At 40.5% G+C, this 17,330-nt stretch overlaps 1 protein-coding gene across 4 annotated transcripts; it reads left to right on the top strand.

Moving 5' to 3' along the window:
* Window positions 1–546: 546 nt before the first annotated feature.
* Window positions 547–15,202, top strand: LOC136428355 (tubulin polyglutamylase TTLL13-like). 4 transcript variants are annotated; one of them, XM_066417807.1, is made up of 20 exons: window positions 547–1,355; window positions 2,468–2,560; window positions 3,526–3,845; window positions 4,049–4,224; window positions 5,344–5,384; window positions 5,655–5,773; window positions 6,237–6,367; window positions 6,740–6,896; window positions 7,278–7,421; window positions 7,761–8,072; window positions 8,332–8,504; window positions 8,690–8,878; window positions 9,419–9,602; window positions 9,995–10,102; window positions 10,846–11,064; window positions 11,351–11,659; window positions 11,976–12,276; window positions 12,828–13,128; window positions 13,428–13,479; window positions 13,838–15,202. In XM_066417807.1, exons 1-20 carry the CDS (start codon window positions 1,250–1,252, stop codon window positions 13,877–13,879), a joined length of 3,477 nt encoding a protein of 1,158 aa, XP_066273904.1. In that variant the 5' UTR covers window positions 547–1,249; the 3' UTR covers window positions 13,880–15,202. The 4 variants fall into 4 exon arrangements, with proteins under 4 accessions (XP_066273904.1, XP_066273901.1, XP_066273903.1 ...); XM_066417804.1 differs by having other exon boundaries at window positions 589–1,355; window positions 11,976–12,507; XM_066417806.1 differs by lacking the exon at window positions 9,995–10,102 and having other exon boundaries at window positions 599–1,355; window positions 11,976–12,507.
* Window positions 15,203–17,330: the final 2,128 nt, after the last annotated feature.

The raw sequence follows: 17,330 nt of genomic DNA, 5'->3' as shown, positions 1-17,330 counted from the left end.
TATAAGATAAGTTGAGGACTTAAGGTTATGAAAAATCTATAGTATACAGCTGAGAAAATAATCACTGACAAAGGTATGGGATTATGGAACTCTAGTTTGGGTTTTTATAACAGATCTGTCATTAGTCTACTGTACAATTCACCTGATATTGGTAACAAAACAAAAAGGCCTTTGCATTTCATTTCGTGAAACCAGGATTGGATACACTAAATCCTTTACAAATCCTATTGTATCGGTTGTTACAATAATATTATTGTTGTCACAAAGTGTTTTGCAGAGGTTTTATGTATTTTTTTTCATCAGAGCACAAATTGCCATTGTTACAGTTAAGATCCTCCAATGTTCAACCCATCATAATCATGATATGACTCATTATAAGTGCACTTACAGTGCATTGAAGTATCCATGAGTGGGATTTCCACAACAGCTTGTGATGAAACATGAACCTATGTTGTGGGAGATGTGGCGCTAGGTAACATCGAATTCGATACGCCTTAGGACTGATCAGCTTACAGCGAACAGGCAGTCCTTGTGAAAAAGCTAACTAAATTTGGACCTATATTGATGCTGAATTGCATGCTTAAGAGGCATACCTTTTAAAATGAATGGAAACACACCCAGGGAAATTGTGCCGGGGGGAACTACACAGTTTAGATCACCGTCATGGTGCCCTAACGACTCTGAATGGTTACTGTTTGTGAGATATGTGGGGGATATTTATCGCTTGGGTGTTTGCTCAACTTTCCGTGTTTCCAAAACATGCCAGGCTTTTTATTTTCCCTTTCTTACTCGTCCTGTTTCTCAAAGAGCGACGGCACTTTCCCCGGGCCTGGCGTTCCTTGCAGACGGTCTTGTTTAATGGGCTAACCAACTTATAGGATTTCTTGCCTTGGCTTACATGTACCTACCTGTGTCTGTACATCCGGTACATTGTACACGTAGAGACTGTGGGTTTCTGCAATCATGGTGAAGTTGCCAGTACGAGAGATGCAGTGTTTAACCAACACGGTTCCTTTAATAGTGTGGAGCAGTGTACCACCAGAGTGCTGTTACAGTACTGGATTTGTGTCCTTTTTGGATCCAGGACTCTTCAAGTTCACGCCAATGCTTGCCTTATCCGGAGCACGCTAGTAATTTGTTATTGGACATTAGTGCCGTTGTGCATTGGGTTTACTGTTAGTTAGCATCGCAGGCTTGTCCTGAGTACCTTGGCCTGTATGTAACAGGTAGCTAGGCTAGCGCTGTACCCATGGTGAACCTCACTGTCAAAGGCCGGAAGATGCACTATGAGGAGGAGCTGAGGCAGTTAATGGGTCGCCCATTTTACCTCCCACCACTGCAGCCTGACAAAACAGGTACTTCTAGTGGTCAAGTCCTGTGTTTTGATTACACGAAAAAGTTTAGGGATAAGCAAATCAACGTAGCTGCTATGTATCGTCAATCCACATTTTTTATGCATACAATGTACGTCCTGCTTGTAAACTCAAAGCTTAGCCTGAAACGTTTGATTAGCTAATTATTTTGACTCATAACTTATTCCTCCTAGAATCATGAAGGTTTAGAGGACTGCTCCAAAACTTTGTGGAAAGGGTAGTTGCCTAGTTATATCAGATTTTTTTGTGCATAGCAGAAACCTGTTGAGTAGTTTTAAGTATCTTAAGACAAATTTGGTTAGTTTCTATGTAATCCCTGAGCCTTGGGGAAGGCTCACTGCCATTGGTGTGTGTGCTCCCGCATAAAACCTCAAGTGCTTGCTGAGAAGCCAGGTGTTTTCCTTAAGACCTGGTCTGAACTTTCCAAAGTGGTGCTTCTTGGAATACTACACCATGGGATTATGGTCACAAAACAGCCACATACGGTGTTCTGGGCTGTGTTTGTTTTTGTTGTGTTACATATTACTCATGTCAGAGAATTGTGGAAAAAATATTGTTCCTGTTTAATTGTTATACATCATCCAGGCACTCTTGACACATAGATCAGTGTTTGTCCAATTAGACTACGGTGGATATCATCCAGAACAATGTACAATTTGTCCATGATAGACTTTTACAGTTAGTGTACTTGCGAACCTTTCAAAATGTTCAATCTTAACAATATGTGAAGATGAATTTGTAAGATATGTAATCCACATAGCCAAAGGTTACATTAGATAACATGTTGATTGCTTAATTTGTCCGTGTTAGTCTAGAGTAATCAAAGAAGTTACATAAAGTTTTGATACGTCTAATGCTGTCAAACTGACTCAAAGTATTTCTACTCTTATGATATCATATCAAAACTTCCATGTCTTTTTCTAGTCATTTGTGTTCTCTGTTGTCAAGCTTTCACACTTGTGAATCATGCAACACACATTTTCTTTTCTTCAAATTTTGCTGTTTTACATCTGAATCATTGTCATGTCTCAAAACCTTTATCATGTCATAGACATGGATGGTTGTGCCATTTGTCCCCTTGTCTCTTCTTTCAGCTACCAAGCCCCAGTGCCCTGTTTGTGCGACTAGAAACCTCCATGTCACAGACCAAACTAAGGAGAAAATAGTACTTCCAACTATCAACCCAAGTAAGTCAGAGACCTCACCCGATGCTTTCGAAACTCCCTTTTCCTTTTATCAAAACAAATTTGGTGCCAGATGGCCATCTTTCAGCAGAGAGATGGATATAGAACATGTCCTATCTATCTTCAAGCCAAAATGTTTGGCAGTTAATGTACATGTGTATGCAGTGTGTGTACTTTGTACTGTGTGTTTACCTCAGTCTGTTCTGATACTGATAATGGGGGTGTTATTAACTTTTGCCAGGAAACAGGCTAGGGTGGTTTTGAAAATTGTTAACAGTTCATTGATGTCATTCTTCCTGTGATAGTGTTGTCTCTGTCCTGTCACAACTTTTTGTCACTTTGTCACAATCTGTCATAATTCCTCATTTTTCCCTTTCCATTACATGATTGTCCTTGATATTCCAGACATATGTCTCCTCCTCATTTTGAATATCATAACCATCATTAAAACCAGACAGCATACTGCACGTACAAATGTTATTAGTAAGAGCTAGAGCACACAGACTGAAGTGATTATGATATAGTATACCTGTTTATAGCAAAGTGTTGAATTAATGATAAAAGCGATGAACATTTGCAACAAGTGAGTATTAACTTAAGGTTCTTTGTACATAACCAGTAACCATTACCTCACAAAGGCAGTACAGTGGTATGTACACATACTATAGCTAGTTATTGGTTATTCACAAAGAACCTTTCATACCCTGTGATTTACCAACCTGACATTGCAAGTACTGTTAACAAAGCTACCAAAGTCTGAATAAAATGGTTAATGAACTATTACCAAGTTAAAAACAATATTTGGGCTTTGCTTATTTCATTTACTGGTAACTTCCTGCTAAACACCATCAAAACATAGGACTTCCAGAAGTTCAACAAAACCTTAGAAGTTATATCAACATAGTTGTAAGTTCTCGATAGTACTTGAAGTTGTGACCAAAACTGATCACTCAGTGCTGTGTCCACAGGTTTTAAGATGGTGAAGAAGCCTGATGATATTGACGATGATGTGAGTGATGCTGATGAGAATGACGACAAGAAGGAAGACTCAGACTCGGATGATGAGAACTATAATGACAGCGACCACAATAACAATGACACTGATAGTGATGAAGATGATGATGTCTTGCCAGATGACATCATTCCCAGAGGAACCATCTCCAGTATCTCCAGACTAAGTCTCAATGACAAACCAGGACTCCATGTTGATGATGATGGTGTGATTAGAGGGAGAATAGTCGATGATGACGATGATGATGATGAGGACGATGATGAAGACCCAGACCAGGTAAAAGCCAAGTTCTCACATCACAGCAACGTAGTATTTTTGCATGATGGACGTTATACAGTGTGTTAGTGTTGTTTGAACTAATCATGTTTAGATATGACTAAATAGATTGACCTTCAAAATCCTAATATTGCTTGGGTTTCCTTTAATTAGGGTTTATATAAGTATTGAATTGATCTGATTTATGCACTATCCCCCTGCAGGATGAAGAAGTGGATGGAGAAGGATATGGGGAGTTGGAGGATGCTGGGGAGGCTGAGGGAGAAGGAGATGAGGAGGAGGGGGAGGGGGAAGGAGGGGCTAGCGGCGCAGATGAAGTGGAAGAAAAAGTAGAAATCCAACCAATCATAGTCAAGAAGAAGAAGAAAAAGAAGAAAAGGTAAGTTTTACCCATATGATATTTGGACTGTAACCAATACCAATTTTGGTGCAGAACTAATTCTGAAGGGAAAATGCTTTAAAAACTTGCAGCTATAGGTAGGAAATTCTGTAACTTATTGTGCAAGCAATTATTTAGCACTATAGGAAAGGATAGCAGTGAGAGTTTTTGTTGAAAATTGTTAGAAGCGGCAACTAAACCATGTACAGGTCTGACTTCTCCATGAAATCTCCTTTCATCTTGAACTTCAAGAGATAGCAACATGAAACATTTTTTGGGCTGCAGGTTGTGAACAACAGGTATAATCTCTCTAGTTTTTGCTGTTTGGTAAAAGCAAGGTTTAAATCAGTATGTGTTATTTCTAGGGACACCTGGCTCCTTTGTTCTGACTAAGTATACTGTATAAGCAGTCAGGAAGGTAACAGGATCTCACTGACCCTGAGAGTGTAGCTACAAGGTCATGGGTTAAGCATGCGGGTCAGGGGTTAGCGTAGGTTTCCTTTATTGTCCGTGGTCTTGGGGGAAAGTCTTATGTTACAGGTGTAGGTAGGCAACAACAAAAGACGTTACCTGATCTTGTGCTATGTACACCGCAATATTTATGGTTAAACATGTTTGCCTGGTGACCCAACCTGTCTGTGGAAGGTTCAACATAACAAAATATGGAGAAAAATGAATTAGGAAGGTTTACAGTGTGATAGAGGTTTTTTTTTCAATGTAGTCAAATAAATTTATAAAGTTGTCTTGGTCATAATTTAGATAACAATTTAAGTATTTAAAACATGATCAAATTATTGAAAATATCAACTGTTGAAAATATCATATTGCATATTTGGAATGTCCCCCCCCCTTTTCCCACACTTTTAAGATTCAAAATATGTTCAGGGCTCAAAATACCCAAACAATATCTGCAAATTGCAGGGAAAAAAAGGACTGATTTTTTTAAAATCCAGTCAAATCCCAGCCTGGCTACTTAGTTTGGAACCCAAAACTATGACTCACTGACTCAGATAGTTTTGTATTCTGATTAGTATTCATGTCATCAAAGTAACTTCACAGCACACCATTTCTTGTTTCTTAATTTGATTTTTTTCTCTTCTTTGTGTTTTCTTCCCACAGATGGATTGGTATAAGTACTGTCAACTGTAAATATGAAAGTGGTAAGTAAATTTTTCTCACTTCGCACAGACACTCAAGCAAATGAATCTTGTATTCTAAAAAAAATTCTATAGAACTCAAGCAAACGTGTGAAAAGGGTCACATGGACAATGTAGTATCTATGTAGTATCATTTGTCTTAATGAAGGATTATTCATACACCAGCAATACCAGGCATATACTAAGTACATTTTATAATTAAATATCATGCTTCAGTGCAGTCTTCATCATAAGACATTTGTTAACAAGAGATTGTCATTATCCCTTGTGCAGTAAGAAGAGTGGCCAGGAGGTTTGGGATCCGAGAGGTTGGGGAGGATGAGGATTGGTCGCTTTACTGGACAGACTACTCTGTGTCGCTGGAAAGAGTCATGGAGATGAAGAGATTCCAGGTGAGTTACAAAGCCATGTGTCATCATGATTAGCAGACTCCAGAGTCTGGCTCTTTAGCATTACTAACATGCATCTGTTGGTAAGAACTATGCTAACATGTTGCTTGAGACCATACATTGAACACATCTTCAGAACGTAATGCGCATACAGTATTCAGACCAATCATAATGCCAACTTTTTTTCTCATTCGCCCTCATTGGTCAACATTGCATCAGAGTAACAGCTGTTGCATAAAATATTTCTTTGGACACAACTATAAGAACCTATATATGGGATATTCACCTTAAAACGCTTAATAAGTTCTACATACATTCTTTCACATTTTGTAAGAATTAACACTGTGGAAAGAAAACTTGCTGTCCAACCAGTTTGCTTTGATTTGAAAGTTTCCCTTTTTTTAACCAATTATGCTGCCAAAGACTCACATGTGCTTAAACTATTACTGCAACTTTTGCTTTTCAGAAAATAAACCATTTTCCAGGCATGAGTGAGATCTGCAGGAAGGATCTGCTGGCTCGGAACATGAACAGACTGTACAAGCTGTTCCCCAAGGAGTACAGTGTCTTCCCCAAGTCTTGGTGTATGCCTGCAGAGTAGGTCTTCACTTACTACATTGTACATTGTGACTGGAGAAAATATCGTATCATGGTAGAAATTACTTGGATGTCTTTTCTGGTGTTTCTCGACTGCACTCAAAAGCTCTGTCATTCTGACCAATACCTTGGCAAAGGTTGCTACTCTTTGATCTAATTGAAAACGATCAAAGGATCAGGTGGAATTACTTGTGGGGGTACATATAGCATCCTAAGACTTTCTTTGCATTTTCTATGCAGGTCTGTAAAATGATTTTCTGGTCTCTGGTATATTTGTTATTCTGTGCCACAAGGATACAACTGTCCATGTATGATTCTGCCAAGCTCAACTGCTTGTCTAAAGCACATTGTGACCCTTCTTTTACCCTCTAGTTATGGTGACTTCCAAGCCTACTGCAGACAGAAGAAGAACAAAACGTTTATCTGCAAGCCAGATTCGGGCTGCCAAGGGCGTGGCATCTTCCTGTGCAAGAATGCCAAGGACATCAAGCCTGGCGATCACATGACCTGTCAAGTCTACATCAGCAAGGTCCGTACCATATATGGTATTGTAATGACAGCATTAGGATGAAAACTGGCACTCTGAGTTTGCTGCATGTCAAGCTTTTATTTTCAATAAGGATATTAAAAGTGAAAGAGACTTGGTCTTAGCAGACTTAAATAGACAGAATGAGTGACAAACAACTGGGGGTCAAATTTCATGTGGAAGAGCGGCGATGACGATGATTATGATGATGGATTGGTGATGATGAGGATGATAATGATGTTGTTGGTATTGGGAGGGCATGGGGGGTATCATTTGTAGAAAGTGTAAGATATCTTAGATATATCACATTCTAGGCTAATGGTTATTATGATGGATTCCAGAGCACATGCTGTTTTGTTACATTTGAATTTTTTTCTCCTGCAGCCTTTCCTTATCGACAGCTTCAAGTTTGACCTGAGGATCTACGTTTTAGTCACATCGTGCGATCCCCTCAGAGTGTATGTGTTCCGTGATGGGCTAGGAAGATTTGCTACAAAATCCTACACAGAACCAAGTAACCATAACTTGGTGAGTTGTTTCTTCTTTTTGTCTACTATAGATACATGTAGATACTTGCAGATAGAAGAAGTCTAAGTGAATGCCTAAGTTTAAGATGATAATTAAAATCATGTCATACCTGGGCCGCGAAAACATTCGATGTAGGAGTTCCAGACTGGATGATAACTTGGGTTTTCACGTGGGCTTCTACTTTTGTCACATGGGCGATCCTACCTGCGGTCAGGCTGGTACCTTGGGTGATACAAAATACACTGTGTTGTATTCTATATTTACACTGTAGCATATGTGTCTACAAAGTATGGATATTGGAGGAAGCTAACTTCTAACCTTTCTTGTGACTCTCTCCAGGACCAAGTTTGCATGCATCTGACAAACTATGCAATAAACAAGCACAGCGACGACTTCATCCGGGACGACGAGTGCGGCAGCAAGCGACGGATCACTACCGTCAACGAGTGGCTGGAGGAGCACTGCTACGACGTGCAGAAGATGTGGGACGACATCGATGATGTCATCATCAAGACGCTCATCTCGGCACACCCCATCCTGAAGCACAACTACCGCACCTGCTTCCCCAACCACATCAAGGGGTCGGCCTGCTTTGAGATCCTGGGCTTTGATATCATTATCGACAGGAAACTCAAACCTTGGCTTCTCGAGGTAAGGTTACTTTTCCTTACATGATTGTAGTTATCCATGTATTCATGCAGTCCCTTCCAAGTCTCTTACATAAAATACATGTACAACCTCAGCACTTATAAGTTTAGGTTGAGATGTTGTCAAACAAGTAGAACTCTTTATGCTTGTCTGTTTCATGATATTTTTGTTGTAGTCCTTTATGTCTTGTGACTTGAGCATATTGTTTTGTAACTTTTTCATGCAAATGTCATCAAAAAGCCCTTTCTTGTTACACCTGCAGGTGAACCACTCTCCCAGCTTCCACACTGACGCTCCTCTTGACAAGGAGATCAAGGAGGCCCTCCTGTATGACACGCTGAACATGCTAAACCTCACAGCCTTCGACAGGAGGCGATGCATAGAGGAGGACCGCCGGCGGGTCAAAGAAAGGCTGTTAAAAAAGGGAAGAGGAAGGTAAGTGTTTTGGTAGAGCTGTCTACAACAGTTCTTGTTATTTGTCAGAGGTACATGTATTCTGAGAATGTTTCTTCCAGTTATCCTTGAAGTTGCAGATTTCATTCTGCAAAAGACCTCAGGAAATGAAGTAGTTATTTTTGACGGAGCATTGTCTGTGCTTACCTGCTGGTGATTTATTTCAGGGTTGAGGAGTCCCCCGAGACAAGGGCTATAATCCAAGACCAGATCCAGAGATACGAAGACAGCCACCTGAACGGCTTCAGGAGGATCTATCCCTGTAACAACATGGAGAGATACGAGAAGTTCTTTGAGCACAGCGGCTCACTTTTCCAAGAGACGTCAGCTTCCAGAGCTAGACAAGAGGCAGCAAGGTAAAATACTTCTGCTCTTGAAAAGTCAGGATTACTGTTAGCAAATCTGTCATTTTGTATTTCCCAAGAAAAGTTTATGTATCAGTGTAATTCTGCACACAAAACAATGAAATAAACAAAGATGAAATAGAGTAGATAAAATCTAAGAAATGCAATAATTGTTGTTGCCATCAGCACTCTTATAAGCTGTCAATTGCTTGCAGCTGGCTATAGTTGTATACTGTTTGTGCAGGTGTGTTTATGTACATGTTATTTATAAAGCATAAATGCTTTTATGTTCTTGCCTACAAAGTGGACATCCTTGTGTACGGCTTCTCAGGCAAGTGTGAAATATAATGAGCTGTTTCTTCCTGTCAAACTGCAGTAGAAGCTTTTACATTGTTGTACTTGTTGTCATATGTTGTTGTGTCTTTTTCCGTCATTAAACAAATGCCTAGTGAAGTAACTGCCCTCTAGAGCAATCACATGTCTTCACTGCACACACAGATGACTACGCCGTAATAAGTAGGTAAATCCTGTGCTGTAATTATAAATCCACAGGCAACAAAGAGAAGAAATCAGACAGAAACAAGAAAAGATGGATGCTCTGCTGAAAAAGCCCAATAAGAAGCCAGCAGAGCAGAAGGGACCCGATGGAATGAGACCAGAGAGTCCAAAGAATGAAGTAAAGAAGAAACAGGTCATCAGGAGACCTTTAACCAGGAAAATGACACATAGAGAACAGGTGAGCTTAATACAGGATTCTTATTGAAGGAATGTGGTCACATGGGGCTACAACATCAACCAATAGAATTACAGCCTCATAATCAATTTTGAATGGGGGCTCCTGATCATGATTGGTCAATCGCATGTGACTATATGTACAGTATATATTGGATGCAATTGAAGCCTTCTTGGTTCTCTCATTGCTTTGATAAATGAGCGTCACACCATTGTTGGGCCCCAGCAGTGGCAAGGTACTCATTCATCAAAGTATTTATGCTCATTCATCAAAGCATTTGCAGTGGAAATCTACATACCAAAACTGGGTTGAAATTGCACAACGACAGAGCAATCATCTTTGGGACTCTGAAAATGTCTATCCCATCTTGAACAATGTGACAAACTGTTCTTTAGGTTTATCTCAAAACGCTCTTGAAGGACAAGCCCAAACCGTCAGCAGACCCAGAGGATCATGTAGAGACGGAACAACAGATGCAGCAGTCACAGCCTGTTCTTTCAGTCGTATGTCTACTAGGTTTATGCCTCCCCATCCTTCCCCAAACTAACTGGAAGCTTGGTGATTTCAGCTTTCTTCCTGCATGCTGTTCTCAAAGGGTTATGATTTAATACAATAATGAAAATGAATTTTGCTCACCTAAGGATTAGTCCATTGAAATGTTCATGGGACAGTAAGGGAAATTTTTGGACAAACCTCCCCTTTCTTTAGATGGTCATTCCCATCCCATTTCTAGAAATTTCCCTGACTGTGCCCCAAAATTTTACAACAGAATAGCCTTAACATGGTGATTGCAAACTAGTCTACATAAAAGATCCAATCATAACATTGCATGAAAAAACTGGAAGCATGTTTATTCCACATTTAGATCAACGCATCCTGATTTATATATAATTAGTGACTTGATCCTACTAATTCTTTGAATCACAAGTCATCATCATGACATGGTTGATAAGGAAACTTCAGAAAATGCATCTGATTCATAATAGATGTACTAGAAGGTATACAATCATCTGTTTCAAACTATAAATCTATCATGAATGCAAACAAATAAGCTGCTTATAATTTATGAGTGCAAAACACGCCAAAACTTCATTGAACGGATCATACCTCAGACTCTTCATCTGTTCTATCTTGAAATAAGTCCGATCAAAATTGTGGTGCAATCTTCTTTACATATACGAACTATAAGGAGAATTTTTGTAATCTCAACTCATAATGACCCATCCCTCTATCCCCCCTCCCCCAGGTGGTACTGCAGAAGAACCTGGCCAAAGAGCCCGAGCCCCTGGACACCCGCGTGCCGCTGGACATCACAGAGGAGGAGGAGCTGGAGCGGATCAGCGGGATGCTGCAGCGGGACAACCTTGTGCGCGGCCTGGGGGTGGTGGAGCACGTGTACAGACTTCTGCACTGCACCCCCGGCACCACAGGCTACCTGAAGACAGCAGCAGAGAGGCAGTATAATGTAAGTATGGGGTTGTGTGCTCATAAAAGTCAAGTTTGCTCAATATAAACTAGAGTTGGTTTGTTGTGCAATTATGGTTATTACAGAATAGCGCACGAGAGAGACAGAGAAAATTATTTGATTGAGCAAAAAACATAGCTTTATGGTCACACCAAAAATATATATATAAATGGAACAAAAGTAGGTCTTGCCTCATCATCATCGTTCATCGATTTTCAGTGGTCTTGCAGCGGCTTCCTTTTTTCCTTCCTTTTTTTGACAGAAATTTGTGGTTTTCCCCTCACAGAGTGAGAAAAGAGCTGGTTTTGCTGTAGCTAAATTTCTGCAGAATGTCATAAGGCAATCTTACCTGAAGAGTCAGTTTGGGTCGAACCTGGCTGTGGAGGCCTGTGTGGAGTCTGTAATGAAGTCAGCCATGGATCGGCAGCAGTGTAGACGCGGCCTAGAACAGGACATAAACAAGCTGTGTGTTGTCAAGAAAGCAGAGATGACACCACAGACTGGGTCCAGGTGCCCCAGTGTCTTAGGTCGAAAGTCCCACAATCAGATTCAGAGTAGGACAGCCTCCTCCCAGTCTGTGCAATCTGACAGTCAGGTACATATAGGTACAGGAACAGGACATGTAGTGATGTCAGAGCCATAGGTAGAGATAGGACAGACTATGCATCTAAGTTGGACAGGTATGGGTAATGCTGCAAGATATAAACCCTCATCCTAGAATGACTACTTTGGCTGGACTACATGAACATGTACATTTGTAGATATCTTTTGGACTTCGAAAAACTGTCAAGCAAGCATTTTACAAGTAAAAGTTTATTGATACAACTTTGCTGTTGTTGAAGAGGTAGTGTACAAAAGGGACAAAATTTGTTGGCTTCTTTTTGATTGGTTCTTTTTTGGACTGTTTTCAGACGGACTCCTTGGACCATCGGCTGAATCATGAAGCACAGGGTGTACCAGGAGGTGACCTTGGTAAGACAAACCTATCACAGAACAATCCAAATCAGTCAGGAGCAGTTCAGCCTGGAATGCCGTCCACTGTACGGGGAACCGCCACCATGAATGGCACAATGACGCTCAGCCAGTGGCCACAAACCAGAGCAGCTGGTGGCAGGACATTGGGGCAAGTCGTGAGCAGTGGAGTCCATGGCAATATTCCTCCCTCACAATCCTCCTCGCTGCTGGCTAGGACTCGATACATCCCCAGAAAAGGTTATTATGCCAGTAGAAACTCTGTCACTACAACTGTTGTACCCGAACATGAATGGAAACACATATCAAGTCTGATGGAGTCAGAGAATACCACGGCTTCTAGCATGGCCCCTCGGACTACGCTTGCCATGAGGGCAGTGAACACAGGTGGGCAGAAGTGGAGCAGCAGTGACAGTGCTGTTAGTGTTTCCAGTGGGAGGAGAATTGTTAGCGCCACAGGGCAGAGAGAAGGTGGGTACCACCATCCCAAAATATTGATAGAACATAACAAACTTGGATCAGTGAATGCTGGGATCAATGCAAGCTATTGAAGAAAATGTTGACCATCACTGTTTAAATGAGTCTTGTATTAGATATTTTTCAACATTTTAATGGCTTGTCACTTTCTCTTGCATTCCAGGATTGGCAAGATGTGTTAGGAGCAAATTTTGTTTTCTGGCAAATGGTCTCCAGGAAACATGCATTGAGCTTCACTACAAACCAGTACTAGTGTAAACACATCTAATCCAACTGTAAATGATTGACATCTGTCCTAATGTGCCCACTTGCAGGTGGTACTTCAGCCAGCAGGTTGAAGCTGGGTGCAACCTTGGTACCGTACAACACTCAGTCCCTGGGAACGACGCCCCCTAGCACCGGCTACCACTCTTCAGGCTCCTCGGGAGGCCTGTACACCTTCCCTAACCTCATGAAGGTCAGCCCCAACCAGGCATCCGTCAATCTGTCCGTGGTGTCCGGTCCTGCGCCGGTGGCTCACCGGCCAGAACTGGTTCCAGCGGTGGGAGGGAGAGACAAGGAGTCACCTGGTGGAGGCACTCCTAATCGACAGGGAGGGGAGGTGGGGTTCCTCAGGTATGTAACTCTGTGTGCTGCACACTGTTTAACATTTTGTACCCACGCTGTTTTTCTATGTTGCTTGTCTTGTGGATATGCTAATAGTGATAGATTGTTACCTGCTCTGTGCCTGCATGTCTTGCCAGTATGATTATGCTTGATTTCGTTTGTTTGCATGCTATCTGTGGATATTTGTCTGTTCAGACAAAGGAGCCTTATGATGGTGAGTTGATGTCTGCCAGCTCGCTTGATCTTAACCTTTTCTGGACTCCTTGAAGTATTATCACTTCTTTAACATGATTTTTTCCTATCTACAGATCTACAAGATCTCAGAGAATACGAGGAGCAACAAACAACTTAAGAATAAAGGTGAGCTGTGAGAGATGTCTTTATTTATATTTGTATTCATATTTGTATGTTTTAGATTCATTATAGTGCTTCGATTTGTAGAATGTAACGAATCATTGTTATATGTTGTTATGTTGTAACGCATTTGTAATAAGGACAAAATTCGGGTTGTGTTGCCCACGAGATCCTTACCGAAAAAATCATCATCATTTGGCTTCTATAAGAAAGCAACCATAACTCCAGAGAGTGCCAGGACAATAGACTTGTCACATGCATTGCAATAAAACTTTTCTTTATATGTGGATAGTATCGAATGAAGCTACAAAGCATTCCATATCACTATGTCAAACCTGATGTTCTTTGATCTTATTTGTTTCAGCAACTTGAGATGAGGGAAAACCACGCTGTTGTCCTGAGCTGACACAGGTCCAAACCTTTAAGTTCAAGGTCCAAAAAGACTGCCTTCCAGTGAAACTATATCCAGTGAAATGTGTCTTGGCTATGTCCTCGACAATAAGTAAGAGAAAGACATCCCTTTGAGGTGTAACTCCTTTGAAAATGTGAAAATGAGTTAGACTATGTGAGTAAAACTTTACCTGCTATATATTGTGGCGAAGAACTATAATGATATCTGTTTATGTGTTTATTCAATAATTCTACACCAATGTTGGTTACTACAAGGTCAACCTTTCAAGTTTCACATGTGCCAAACAGAACAAAAAACAACCAACTACTATCACATCATTTTACCCCTGTGATGTCCCTTTAAGATATGAAACTAAGTATCTTGCTAAGTTTGGAAATCACTTGTACAATCCTAGACATAGATTTGGAGTGATTTTTATAAGGCAAATATGTGTACTTAAGATGCATTCTCTTTGTTTGCCAGCAATGTTTTTTAATGCTTAGTCTTGACTTGTGCAAGTGCATATGGTTAAACTCTTATAATAGCAATGCCTCAAATCTGTACAAAGACTTCTCAGTGTTGAATGTCTATGTCTAAAACGTTTTCCTTGTGAATGTACAGCCATATATATAGTTCGTGATATTTTGATACTGATCTGTGTGTATACTTTCAATTGTCAAAAAAATGAGAGAACTATTTTATACTGTCTAAGTACCGGGTACTGTAAATTTTGAGTTTGTATTTTCTTTTACGTTCTATCAGGACGTTACAAATGCTGTCTTAACCCCACTCAAGATCATACCATAGTAGAAGCTTGTACAAATGCAATAATTTCATGGTATTGCTCTTCTTTTACTCTTTTGAACAACTTGTCCAGAAATCTACATATAGATGAAGCCATGATATTGCATATGGTTTGGGTGCAAAGGTGTGGAAAAAAAGTACCTTGCCAAACGGTATGATCTGAATGCTGCTAACTAATACATGTATAGTGCCTTTCTATCATATTTGTAACCTGTTGCAAGTTAAGGTATGATGTGTAGATATCTTTAATGTGTGTCAAAAGAGGCTCTTAGATTTTGCTAGAGAGAGCACATTTATCTGAACAGTTTCTAGACCAAAGCCTAGGAGCAGATGTGTTTTTTGCTATATAGGTCTGAAAAATCGAAGTCATGTACGGACTTGTGTTTTAGACACATTCTGCTTGATTCCAACTCTGCTATAGTGTGAAAGGTGAACAAGTCCAATACTGAGCTGTCCAACAAACTTTTGCTAGCTGTATGGATTCTGTACCTTTTGTGTTGTCATTACAGCAATAAAGCTGTATTTTTAATGTAATAGTTGAAATGTCTTCTTTTCCTTTTAGCTTCAGTTAATAGGTTTAGAAGAGATTCTCATCCTGTCATCTATGGTACAATATTAATAGTGTCAGTATTTCAGATGGCACTTACGTTCCCATGACAAAAAAAGTTTACATGGATATAAGGTCGTATAAGGATTAAGCACAACTTAACAATGACTTTGTAAACACATTTGTCCTAATTATCAGATCAGCCGCACATTAATATTAGCACACGTTTTTCGTAAAAAAGAAGCAGGCTAACTGAATACTTTAAACATTTTCATTTTATTTGAAGGCAAAAATAATTTCATAAACATATTCATGTGGCTTCTTGTGAAAAGAATGGTATCACAGCGTCAGCATTATATCTACAAGTCACAAATATCGCGACGCAGTCTAAAGATCAAAGGAAAGAAGTATAGAAACCATGAAACTCACCCAAAGCCTTACTGATTTCGTGAAGGCCCTGCAGCTGGTCCATAACAGCAGTTCGGTTGTCCAGGTCTCACTCAAAGCATCAACAGTGATGGACAGCTGAGACATTTCCTGAAAACGTCAGAAAACAAAATAACATTGAGGAAAAAATGTTCTACCTATGGTAGTAAGACCACAGTAGAGAACAAAAAGAAACACTGCTTCGACAAGAAAGAAGAAACAGAATTTGTTATGTCTTAGTACCTACCTCTTTATTGATGAACGTCAGGGGCACGAGTCCCATGGCGACCAGGCTTAGCAGCACGGCAATAGCGGTGGCTATGCAGCTGCGGTGGGAGCGGATGAAGCTAGAGACCATGGCCACTGCGGCCGCTTGCTCCACCCAGATAAGTTCGATTTGTAAAAGACGGTGATCTGGCTCGAGTTATGATGAAGTTTGCTTGAAATCCACTATATCTTTTCTTTTTGCATTTCCTATTTCTTGTATTCATAACAATAAAAACATAACAACATCGCCAAATGTATACAACATTAATACCTATCTTTGCAAGAACTATTCTCCAAGCAGGGGCTTCGATCGAGAGGGGTAGTTTTGAGAGGAGAGGGACGTAAAAAATCCCGGACAAAACTACCCCTCTCGATCGAAGCCTCTGCTTGGAGAATAGCAAGAACCATTTCCCCATGCATCACACGTTGATGAAGGTTAGACATCAAGGTAGTGAGATAAGCCAAAAATAGTTACTCAAGCAACTGGATAAAAGTTTGAAACAGTCAGACGTTTCAGACAGCATCCGCGGTCTTTCGTCAGTGACTAAGGATAGGACTGGAGAACCAGGTTTTATACCAGAACTTTGAATAGATTTGTTAATGAGGTTACTGATGTTAAGCAATTCTATTACAGATAAAAAATCTAAAATAAACATGAGGATTTAAAAAAAAATCTTGATGATTTTTAAAAAACCATGACGATTTGAAAAAAAAGTGAAATTATTAGTGTCAAGTGCCAACCGAATAGATAACGATTTCGTGCAAAGAATACTGGAGTGTTCCGCATATGACATATTACATATAACATATTATGTATCGGTATTATGACAGGTAGCCGGTGACACAATCTCTCGTTGTCAGGCGGTGGCGCTGATCTGCCCCCCTCTCATGGGAGCGCGATTTCTAAATTCTAATAATTCTTTTATTATGGATACTTCAAGTAGCAAATATTTACTGTATAAATGTGGCTCTAGCCTTGCTGTAACCATATTTATGTTCCCGGCCAGATACTGCAAAGTAGGTAACAATAAGTAAGTGATCATATAACTTAACTCACCATTCATGGGAAAATATATTCTGATAGTTACAATTAAAGGTTACAAAACGTCGGCTACCTGCAGACGTGTGTGTTTTGTAACGTCTCACCGCCTCGGCTTCTTCGTTTGTGTCTGAAGACGTTTCCATCCCTTGTTGCAGCTTGTCAGAAGCGTCGTTGCCAAGGCGGACACGCCCGCGTTGATCACTCTGGTGGACTGGAGGTGATTGGGGCGGCCGCGGGCCCGGTGGTTTGGCCGTCGTCGGGCCCCGAGAGAGCCGGCCCGCGGACAGGGTGTGTGCTTCCTCGTGCATTTTGGACTGGTACTGGAAGGCAAGGGGCACAAAGACGGCGAAAGATGAATAAATGTAGAAAATAATACTAGA

This window comes from Branchiostoma lanceolatum, chromosome 2 (genome assembly GCF_035083965.1).
Source record: "Branchiostoma lanceolatum isolate klBraLanc5 chromosome 2, klBraLanc5.hap2, whole genome shotgun sequence".
In the NCBI taxonomy this organism is placed as follows: Eukaryota; Metazoa; Chordata; class Leptocardii; order Amphioxiformes; family Branchiostomatidae; genus Branchiostoma; species Branchiostoma lanceolatum.
The sequence above is the reverse complement of the archived record's forward strand: the minus strand, read 5'-3'. Positions and strand labels throughout refer to the sequence as shown.

What these genes read in the sequence shown, in the direction of transcription:
- LOC136428355 (XM_066417804.1), top strand. Translation starts at nt 1,250, where the DNA reads ATGGTGAACCTCACTGTCAAAGGCCGGAAGATGCACTATGAGGAGGAG. An exon ending in AACCAAGTAACCATAACTTG is followed by an intron (nt 7,422 to 7,760) that starts GTGAGTTGTTTC and finishes GACTCTCTCCAG; the next exon opens with GACCAAGTTTGCATGCATCT. An exon ending in CAGCAGAGAGGCAGTATAAT is followed by an intron (nt 11,065 to 11,350) that starts GTAAGTATGGGG and finishes TTCCCCTCACAG; the next exon opens with AGTGAGAAAAGAGCTGGTTT.